This window comes from Macadamia integrifolia, chromosome 5 (assembly GCF_013358625.1).
Source record: "Macadamia integrifolia cultivar HAES 741 chromosome 5, SCU_Mint_v3, whole genome shotgun sequence".
Classification (NCBI taxonomy): domain Eukaryota; kingdom Viridiplantae; phylum Streptophyta; class Magnoliopsida; order Proteales; family Proteaceae; genus Macadamia; species Macadamia integrifolia.
The window spans coordinates 31530972-31542959 of NC_056561.1; the positions used below are offsets into that span (position 1 = coordinate 31530972).

At 37.6% G+C, this 11988-nt stretch overlaps 1 protein-coding gene across 2 annotated transcripts in view; it reads right to left on the reverse strand.

The window, feature by feature from the left end:
• The window catches only part of LOC122078860 (probable WRKY transcription factor 57), a 123034-nt gene that overhangs the window by 1068 nt on the left and 109978 nt on the right, over positions 1-11988 (reverse strand). For both annotated transcript variants that reach the window (XM_042645037.1, XM_042645038.1), the window contains exons 1-2: positions 1711-2387; positions 862-1008 (exon numbers count right to left, since the gene is read on the reverse strand). In XM_042645037.1, the coding sequence (XP_042500971.1) occupies positions 862-1008; positions 1711-2150 (587 nt within the window). In that variant the 5' untranslated portion in view covers positions 2151-2387. Of the gene's footprint in view, positions 1-861; positions 1009-1710 lie in introns of those variants that run through there.

Consider the following 11988-nt stretch of genomic DNA (forward strand, 5'->3'; position numbering starts at 1 on the left):
GTGGGGGAGAGGGAGTAGGTACCACTTAATTTAAGGCTATGTTTGGTATGCATACTTAGGTCAATAATAATACCCAAGTAATCATTTCAATCACAACTTTAATTGTTCCAAATTATTTCAAAGTATAAGTGTATAGTTCATTCTCTTTAACCACAATTCAGAGTTGAGATCTTCAGGGGTTGGGGTGCCAGATACCCAACAAATATTAAGTTTTAGAAGATAAGATGACAAAAATACATTAAATAAATAGTGGGTCAGATATTTAAGATCATGATTGGAATGCAAGGCCACGTTGGTATAATTTCTTAGAATGCATTTCAAACACAGCCTATGAAAATGATGCTTAAGAACAAATCCAATAAGAAGCCACAAGCAGATTTCTTAGTATAAAAAAACTATATCTTAAATACAGCTGAAAAATATAATTATTGCAGGAAAATAAAGAGGAAAATGCCAAAGACATTCTGCAAAAAGCTTTGCTGCAATTTTCTTGGCCATAAAGGAAGAATAAAGAAGACACTGAACTCACAACATTTTATCCCTAAGGCTCTATATGGTTTGGATGTGAATTGTTGTAATAAAATAAATCAAAGGAAAATACAAAATGGAAAATTTAATGCTATAACTAACTAAAACTTACGAAATATAGTACCCCAAATCTTCAACTAAATTCCTTTCAAGATTTTTTCCTAGGAAAGTATGGGTAAGGAAAGAATTTACCCACTATATTTTCTTCTTTAAATACTTTACTTTACAATATTTTATATCCAATCAGATGTAATAGGAAACCAGAGTCCATGTAATTAATCCCTTAGGAGAATATATGGAGTCGTGTTTATTGAGCTAAAGAGAGGCGCAGACCTAGGGAATGGGCTATTCTTGACTGCTTTTTGTCCGTATTTCCGCCAACTATAGCCGTCTTCAAGATGATCAACTTCGCTCTTAGTCACGAATGCAAACCTTGGTTGTCTAATCCGCTTCTGCCCCTTTTTTCTACCTTGACAACTCCTACATAACATTTGCCACAACTATCAAATAAATGCAAATTTCAAAGGCACTTCTGCAACTTGTGAGGGAGGATATGGTTTTGAGTGTAAGTAAATTTAAAATTACACAAACTAACTAATATATAGAAAGAAATTTACTTTAAATTCAAGAAATATTCTAAGCTACAATACTAAAATAATAAAACAACTTAATCATGATTTGGAAGAGTTAAGCCATACCCATTACAGAAATAGAAACCATTTAGTTAGTCAGAAGGTGAGGTCAGTATTCAAAACTAGACAAACAACTAGGATGCCTTGTCTGTACAACATATAGACCAAAGTTCCAAACCCTAATGCAGTAAAAGCTTTTGCTTTGCAGTAAAGAAGTTGATATGGACACGTGAGGAAAGAAAGAGTTTTATAAAGTTCAAAAACCAGAAATGAAAAAAACATCATTTCTTTCTTGCTCTCAGTTCATTAGAAGAATCAGATGACGCAATTCTCGCCGCTATAACGGCTGGGCTTTAGAATGAGGAACGAATGACCCAAATAATGGCTGATTTTACAGATTTTGCCCTTCATCCACATAGATGATATAATCTCATAATAGTATTGAGATCATTTGGACTTTCTATTTTCTAGAAATTTAACGAATTTTCGTACGAAATTACGATTCTGCCATGGAAGAGGATTTCCGTTTGGACTAAAAAAAACTACTCACGCTATCTTTGGTAGTTTTCCGTCGGATCCCGTCAACTTTTCCGGCGGCTCTTCGCTGGAGCTTGAAAACACCGACGGATGATTCGAAGGCGGCGATGCTACATCACCACCACCACCCGGAGATTTATCATTAACCAATACAGATCCCGAAGGAACGACAACGGAACCACCGCTCTGTTGTGATTGTGAGCTGAGGCATCCCGCCAAATACGTTCTCTCGTCCAACTCGATCTGATCATCGAAGGCAGAGAAGCAAGCAACGGTCTCTGGATCCCTATCCCTAACCATCGTGTCTTGTTGCAGATTCCATTCGAGTTCACTCAAAATACTGTTATCCCGATCGCTGCTAAACAAGTAGTCGCTGTTCCAGCTCGTATGCCCTGAAAATTCTGTATTCCTCCCTCGTCTTTCGGGCTTATTACCACCACTCTCATCCTCCATCTTCAGAACGGGAACGCGAAGATCCTGCCTGTGATTTCAGGGTTCTAGTTCCGGCCGGCGAGAATTGATACAGATTCAGGCAGAGCGAGAGAGAGAGAGAGAGAGTGCCTGTCTCTGTGGTTTGGGGTTTGTAGAAGAAGAAGTTCGCTTCTTTCTTCTATTGGAAAGGACGCATAGTTTTTCAACCTTTTTTAAAGCTTTGAAAGCCTTGTCCCGTCAATATAGTGAAATACACAACACAACGCAACACACGAGAGAGAGAGAGAGAGAGAGAGAGATTGTCAACTTCCAACGTACGGAAGGTTGACATATAATTAATTAAATTATTTTTATCTTTAAAATTTTAAAATTTATATTGTATTATTTTATTATTTTCTTTTTCACGGGTTATTGGGAAGATAACAAACATTTGCCCATAGGATTTATATCATATGAGAAATGCCTATTAATGGAAGCTAATTTTGGCATGATAGGAAAAGATGGTGAGGCCGAAGCAATAGGCTTGATGCAAGAATTAATCAAGGCACAAGTGGTGAATGGTAACAGAACAAGTGTGGAGCGATACAAAGGAAATTGGGTGGTTACTTCAAAACAATCAGGACCTGTTACTCAACATTTGGCCTAGAACTTTAGTAGCAATATGTAATGAATTAGACCATCTCCACAGTTACCCTAACTTTCGTTTAATTACTAATATTAGCTATATGGATATCCTTAAAACTCTGGTTCGAGAGGCATTATCCAAAAAACAGTATTAATCTATAGTGATGTAGTGCTCTGTTTTAGTAATATAATTTCTTGTTTCAATAAAAAAAAAAAAACAAAACATTTGCCCAATTTGGGGGTGGGGGTGACCGTGCGCGTACGTGCGTACATAACTAGCAGCAGTTCCTCCACGCACGTACTAGTCATTCCAGTGTGTCTTTGGAAAAATTTCTTGTATCATTCCTACAAATGTTCATAATTTCCAGTAATCCTATGAATTGAAAATAATATCCTCCACACCCTTAATGTGTAACACCGTTAACTTAAAACGTGAAAATATTTTTTTACCCTTCTACTTAACCTCTAAAAGAACAAAATAAATGAAGCAGAAAGTTTTGAGGAAGTGGATCTACAAAATACATCCCTCGAGTACTAGTAAATTAAGTTCTTGAATATAGTTGTGGAGATACATTATTTATCCATCTACAATCATCAAGTCTAGTCGCAAAATAATAGATTCACAACAAACTTTCTGCAATAGAAACTGAAGTAAGTAAACTTAGAAAATCTCCATAGCTAATATAGACCATTCTATGTGCATGATTCAAATTACACATTTCAATCCATTCTATACTCATATCTCAAGATTCTAAACATTTAACAAAAAGATCAAAGAAATAGAATAACTTCTGTAAGAGTTGAGATTTGATTCACATAATCAATCCTCTTCTACTCATCCCCACAGCAATATCTGTAGCTCACAATAGTAGGGATCTTACATTAAGTTTCTTTCTTTCCGATCTCAAAGCAAAGATGAGCATCAACACAAACATACTAGACCTGATCCTTTGAAAGCAACCAATCATCCCAATCGCTTCTACCAATCCACTTAGGCTTCTTGATTTCATGAAAACCAATGATTTCACTCGCCATCATCCGTAACACCCTGAATCTAGAACCAGTTGAATTCCCAGTGTTAGGACCTAGCTGACACTGAGGCTAATGGTTGTCTTATTTTGGATCACCATATACAGCCACAAGGGGAAATAGTTGGCAAATTCATCAGCCAAGCAGGGGGATGAGATGGCCAGAAAGATGTGGAACAAGTCTCACACCTAGTGGACTTAGAAGCTCAAAGGCTTAGGCTATTGGTGGACCAAAAATAGGGTCACTAGTAGGTTACCCAGTCAACAATAGGCTAGCCGGTTGTACCTGTCGGTGGGCCTGTCTGTAGAAAACTTGGAATCTTTTACTGTGGGGCCTGCATGCCTTCGCGTATGCTTAGACTACTTACATGGTATGGAAGGGCGTTTCTTACCAGTCATATAGCACCTAACATGTAAAGGAATTGGTAGGCCCACAAGCCAATACACAGGAATAACCCAATTCCTTTAAAACTAAGGCCACAACCAAACGGGCACTTAGGCTGTTGGCTATATAAGGAAACCCCCACCCCCTTTCTCATTTGTTGCCCTACAGAATTGTAGGCAGAAGGGAAAGAGAAGGAAGAAGAGAAGAAGGAAGGGGTGTGTGTGTGTGTGTGTTGCTGCGGCTACCCCTGCTATTGCTAGGATGTTGTTGCTATGAAGGGTTGCTATTGTTGTTGCTTCCAAAATGCTACCAAAGGAACCCTAGGGTTGCCAAGGTTGTTGCCTCTGCTGGGAAGATGCCTGAGAGCTGGACAGTTGCACTAGGAGAACTATGGCTACACCTGCAAGTCCTAGGAACTAGGAAGAGGTAAGATTTCTCAACCAACCCTGTAAATTTATAAGGGAAAAATTCAGCAAGTATGTTAGGGATACTATGGAATCGAATTGATGAAGAGGAGTTAGCTATGGGGACCCAATTCAGCTCCCTACAGCTGAAACCTTAACTTTGAGACCCAGATTGGGACCCAATTGGCTGTACAATTGTCCCAGTAACCATAGACCATAAAGTTTTTGCCAATTGGAAAAAATTTGTTGCAAATGAAAGTGGGATAAAGCCACACATATCCCGAATTTTGTCTGGGAATGAGTAGAAATTTTAGTTGGGTCACCCGGGTAGGAAAATTGGGAAAATTAGGACCTAATTGACCCAAACTGACCCTGTGCCCAGTAAAGGAACCCAAATTGGAACTAGATAAGAAATCCATTAAATTTAATAAATCCAATTAAAGGTGATAAGGTGATGAATTAAGTGGGATGGACCTTTCTCTCCTCAATTGAACAGGAATCCCAATTAATTTCTAGAAAACCCCATTGGGAATAAATGCACTCAATTAGGGTTTGAGGGAATTGGGCTGCAAATGGCCAAACTGATACCTCACCTATGTTTAATATTACGTAAGGAAGTTGTGGAGTGAAAATGGAAGCTCGAAACCTGGGAATCGGTCTCAGAAGATTCTGTCCACAGAGAGGGCAGAATTCCATTTTCTGCAGGCCATTTTCGGTAGAAGGCAGCGGCTATCTGGTGGACCCAGTCCATACCTACTGGTGGGGTCCAAAAGCACTACTGGGATTCCCCAGTGTTGTTGTGTGGCTTCAACTACCTCGAGCATATGTAATAGACATGTAAAAGACCTAATTTGTAGAAGAAGGGAAAAATTTAGGAAGGAATGAATGAAGAGAGAGAGTTTGTATGGGCCCTAGTTGTGTGGGAAATCCTGCTCAGTCAACTAGAGGGCTGAGAAAATTACAGACTACCTTAGTTTGGCATAGGGAGACTAATATGCAGTATCTTGATCCAGTTAGATACATAGAGGACTTGTAGCTACGTGGGTCAGGTCAGTGATCTACATAAGAGTCAGGGAGCCAAGTTGGCTAATTAAGTCAGTTGGTAGAGATTCTGGTCTGGGTTCAGTTCCTTTGCTCAACGGCTGGTTTGGATTCTGGCAAGGGAATTCAATAGGATCTTGGAAATGGAGCTGTCTTTAGATAGTAAATAATGAAACTATTTTTAAATATTAAATTGTTAAAATTAGGAACCTAAGATACTTAAGGAGGATACATGTTAATGGGAATCCAGGGAAATGACATTAGATTTGGGTATCAGGGTGAGTGGGTGTTTGGATTATTTTACAGAGTGTTTTTATACATTTTATTTATATATGCTCATGTGTAATGTGTTGGAGTCCTTATTTTGGATGTATATATATATTGCACATGTGGCATGGTTTTACCGAGATTGTGTGATCAAGGTTTTGTGGATGTGTAGTGATATAGTTGAGTGGGAATGATTGCAACATTGATGATCTAAGGCACGGTCTGGCCAATGGGGGATTCTGGTTCCGTGGGCTCAAAGGTCAATATTATAATTATGGCCACAACTGGATGATTAGATACTATGTATTGCTATGGATGCATGTAGGTTGCATATGGTTTAGATCACATCCAAGCTCTATAACCCCTTGCCAATAAGGGTAAGGTATTGGCTAATCGCACTCGGTGGTAGGTCATGGAGGACTACTACGCCTGAATATGATATATTATATCCTCAGAGGGCACAACATAGTAAAACATATTATATGCATGATTGTCAGATAACATGGGAGACCGATAACAATGTGGGATTCCAGGACCATGACTGTCAAGGGTTACTATATAGGGGTTGGCTAGGGGACTGAGGTTCTTTCCAGGACTGGCTGACTCCTGCTTGCAACTCGCTTGTATCATTGGAGTTCGACATACTGGGAAAGGGGATACCACCTATGTTGTTTATAGAGCACTTGTACCTATCAATGAGACCTAGTAATTAGAATGAATTAAATATAAATAAACGGATCATATGGTTGTGCATTTGTGGCATCATGATATGGTTGTGATTGTGAGCATGTGTTTAGCATCATGAATGGATATGTGTGCTTGCCTGCTTACCCCTCACTGGGCTTGTGAAGCTCACCCCTCATCGATTTATGTTTTTAGATGGTGGAACTAGAGTTGAGGCAGACAGATGATCAGCATAGTTGTGAGGTTGTGTTTGCGAGACACAGTGAAGAAGATTAAGATTTCATTTTGTTATTATGGTTATTATTTAAATGATTGTAAGGTATATTATTAATATAATATGTGGGTTTTGTAATACCATTTTATCACCATAGATCTTGTCACCACAAATTATAAGAAATTAAAGATTTTTATATGCGTACTTTGATTCTTACTAGATGATCTTATAGATTTGTAAGGTAATAAACTGCATCTGTGATCCTAGTGGTAGTAGACTGACTAGGTTGAGAATTCAGTGCCGTAAACCTAGGCCTAATTTGAGGCAAGGTGTGATAGAGTGGTATCAGAGCGTGACGCTCTCTACTGACCTTACAAAATTACAAGATCATACGTGTGGTGGTGATCAATTAGGAAAATAAATTAAAAAAAATTCAAGAAAAATACATAGGCCATAGAGACAAGTATAGGTGCAAAAGTAAAAAACATGACATGACATGATATATATATATATATATATATGTAAAGACCCTAATCCATTACGTATAGAAAATTTGTACATTATCACTGACACAGAAACATAAGATAGGGGGAGAGAGAGAGAAAAGTTAAAAAAAAAAAAAAAACCCACATTGGACACACACTAGACATAAAAACATAAATAAGTACATCACTAAACAAGTCAAGTTGAACAACAGTACTGACCTAGGTCAATAAAAAAAAAGAGAAAAGTCTAGCAAGCTATCATCTAAGCTAGACTGGTCTACTGGGGCTAGCTTGTGGAAGTGGATGGCTACTGAGATCGAGGTTGATGTTGTGAAGGCATGTACTCATGGGACCCCTAAGTACTTAGACAAGCCTTGCACAGCAACACAGCAGCACATCAGTCTCTAGCACTGATACCCTATCCCTAACCGCATCAATCCTCATCCTTATGTGCTCATCCAGTGATATGAAGCTAGAATGAAGGCTTTGCATGCTAGATGTAGGACATAGCCTCCCGCATAGTTGAGTCATCTGTGGAAGAAGAAAGCTGGAATGAGCCAATATTATAGAATGAGAGTGGGGCTGGAAAAATACGAGGGTGGTAAGGAATGTGCAGTGCACACTTCGGAACGCACCTCGATGTGGTATCATGAGTTGTGTTCTGAGAAGTACCCAACAATTTTGTCTACCATAGGAAGCTGATTGATCATGGATAAAATTTTCTTCTCTTAGGATATGGTTGAAGGATATATTAACAAATTGACATGCCAAGAAAGCATAATGTTGAGTAATATGAGAAACTCTCCAAGGTGGAAGAGATCTAGCCATTTAAACACTTGATGATTAAAAAGTTATCACACTCAATTATAACATCATCGAAGCCTTTATCAATCACGATGATAATAACTTTTTAAACAGCTAATGCTTCGGCCACATTATTATAAGAAGCACCCATATACTTAGAAAAACCAACTAGAAAAATTCCATTATGATCTCGAAAAAACCCTATCAAAACCAAATGGACGTAGAGAACAAAAAATTGAACCACCAATGTTTATCTTAAAGGTATTAAAAGAAGGTGGAGCCCATCAAACATTGGAGATTTCAACAAACTGAGACTATACAATACAGTTGTACTTCTTAGCGAAATAATGACTTTGATAGACAATATGACTAGGGCTCTTAAGATGCGATCTGAATGTAGCATCATTATATGAAATACATAAATGACAATGAATACTTGCCATCAATCCTAATCTCCACTTATTTTAGCTATTGGATTTGCAGCCGATGACCACCCACCGGTGGGGGTTCTGTCACCTATCGGTGCCCCTCTATGTAGTCAATGTTGGGTCCCACTGTGGGGGACTCAACTGAGGTTTGATTAGGATTTTTAGTTATGGCTGTTAGTGGATAGTGTAGGCTTTAAAACTTATAATGTGTGTTTAAAACTGATTAGGAACCTAACCTATTCGGTGAGGATACACAGTGACAGGAATTCAAAGAAAATAGTTGGATTAGGGTATTGGTGAGTGGGTGATAGTGATTCTTTACGGAGTGTTTTTATACATTTTAATTGTGCATGTTCATATGTAGTGGATTGGTATATGTTATGTTATGTAACTATATTTTCTTTATTACCATACATGAGGATGTGGACAGTTGTGAAAGTGGTGGTGGATTGGGACATGGTATGGTTGATGAGCACATTTATGTGTGAAATCTTAGGGTAGAAAGCATGCAGTTTACATACTTAGAATGGAGCTACCTTGGGTTTTTTTCTCTTTTTGCAGGTGTTAAATTTAAAAGGCCTTAGGGACTATCGGGCACCATATCTCCAATTTTACACGTAAAGAGGTTCCATTTCTTTTTTTGGTTGCAAAGAAGACGGAATTCTGAGCAACATGGACATGTTGCATTAAAAGTACACATTCGTTTTGGCACTCGTACATGCGATTATTATTTTCAGGACTAGAAGAGAACCGAGATGCAGGCCCAATCCTTCTACAGCTGTCCCAAGGGTTCAAGAGACAGTCTAGATTTCAACAGAGTAGGAGGGACCCACATTAGGCTCCACTTTCTCTCTCCTCTAGGAGTTGAACACAAGATCTCCACCTTTTTGAAGATTTGGTTGAAGATTTTCTATCTCCTACATTCCACTTAAAAGTCGAGGGCATGGACAGGATTTCCACAAAAATTAGAAGATTGTCCAAATCTTAAAAATTGTCCAAAAGAGTGGTTGCTCACATTTGAAGAAAAAAAAAAAAAAAAAAGAAAAAAAAGGGAATAAAATCCTTCCTATTTTATCTCTCTATCTCTCCCAATCTAGACCAAATTGGAAACCCTCTAATCAAATATGTTTCTTTCCTTTTTTTCTCCTAATTCCCACCCCCCACCTCAACACACAAAATCGTTCAAGAGGGGACCACACTTAGATGTTCTCCTTTCTTTCCTAGTTTCTCTCCTTTTTTCTTCTCTCTCTCCCCTCCACCTCACAAAATCATCAAGGGGGGTCACCTTGGGTGTTCTCTTTTCTCCCCAGTTCCCTATAAAAAGGGAGTCAACCAAGCCACTTAGGGCGTCCCTCTCTTCCTCTCTAGTTTTAGTCGCACTTCTCTTTTTAGGGTTTTATCTCTTCCTCTTTTCTTCTCTAGGTTTCATTATGCTCTAGTTCTAGTTTTAGTTCTTCTTTGCTTTTGCTCTGAACAATTTTGTAATTGGTTTTATTTAATTAATGCAATGCCTCTTATTTTTATGGTTCATGTTATTCAAGTTATTCAAATTGTAATAATTTTAATTTACTAGTTCAAGGCTTAAATCTAGGTGACAAGAACCAAACTTTGAAGCATCTATATTCAAGTGCAAGTTTTTCTTCAAGATTTGTTTTCTCCAAGCCTAGTAATTTCAGATTTGGTTTTATTCCAGATTTGGTTTTTAGGGCTGGTGGTATTTTAAATCAACCAAATTTAGTTCAAGGATTAAAGTTTAGGTAAGTAGGCTTTTTCTTCCTCAACTTGTTTCTAAACAATGTGGTAAAGCGTCTTCCCCCAACACCAATAACAACAATGTCAGCCCTCCCATCCTTCAATTTCACAGCCTTCACCTAAACAAAGAGGCAATTTGACCATAAGAGACACTTTCCGACTAATGTGGATTAACATTTATTGTCACATCTGACTAAGAACTTACCTCCGCATTTGCATTAGTATAAAACTCAACTACAATTGTTCCCTTAATAATTTTGACACCTTTCTTGGCATAATAATAATCCTCATAGAAAGCAGTTATAGCTGTAGTGAAGAGCCGAGGCACTGCAAGTACATATTGCATGAAATAAGTTACCAATTCTAAGAGCCTGTTCATGGATCCCAACAAAAGCATGCAGAAGTATTTTGCTTTCAACTTCAGATAATTTTTGAATTTCCATATTAGTCTCAATCTAAATCATAGAATACTAGAATTCCATATGAGAAGATAAAATGGCAGTCTTATTACACCATAGTAACATCAAAATTGTTAATCTTCATTTCAGCATTAAGCTCTAGACCAATGTATCCCCCTCTAACAAGCTCAACCTTTCCTTCTTTGCCTTAATTGCTTCATAAGCTTGTTAGTATCATCAATTTCTCACATAGAAGACTTTCTTGGCATTAGCTCCTTGAACACTAAAGTCAGACAACCTAAAGACCTACAAAAGAGAAGGCATGAAACAAATTGCATGGAGGGAGAGGAAAACAAAATAAACAGAAAAATCAAGTCTGTAGTAAGAACTATTTGTTTTCATATAACATACTTGCTTTTTTTTTTGGTACATACAACTTGAAAAATAAAAAGAGGATATACAACCACAATTTATCAGATAATTGGTACATACTATAGAGCCAATTGCAATTATCAAAACGTCATACTTATAGGTTGCTCCAGATGCACCAGTAAGATTCTTGGAAGCTTTAACTTCTTTCACTATTTCAGTGCTAAGGATCAACTCTATGTCTACTGCAAGTTGTAATAATAGATAAGCAAAAATCATGAAATTGTACTATCAAAAATCTTTCAAATATTCATGTGAATAATTAAATACATCCAAGAGCTAACATATAACATTTCAAAAAATATGGTAGGAAAGCAAGCATCACCTTTCTCAATGTACAAAAGCAACTACAGGAAATCAAGTCTCCAACTTATAAGGGAATGTACGTTTTCTGGGCTCGCTCACTCATTTTCCAATCACTCCATCCATTTGCCTTGTAATTCCCATAAAGAAATTTATGCTAACAAAATATAACTAACAGATTTCACATCATTCTTACAAAGATAACACCTGTAAGGGGCTGCCACCACTTACTCCTCAAAGAATCAATATTCTATCTCAACCATAGAAATCAAGTAATCATTAATCATAAAAATGGGACAACCACCAACAAGAATCCACAGATAGGAATACAGTCAATCTCAACCATAGAAATCAAGTAGAATACAGTCAATCTCAACCATAGAAATCAAGTAATCATTAGTCAAGGAGGATGGTAGCCTGCAGCAATGTTGCAGCCCATCACCATGGGAGGTTCGAGATAGGGTTGAACCATGTTCTTAAGGATGAATACCAAACAAGTGAACAAAAAACAATGTATTGGGTCCTTTTGGGTTATAATTAATTCTCTATTCTTTTTTTTTTTTTTTTTGGTGAACAAATAATACAACTACGCAAAAGGGAAGAATATAAAAGG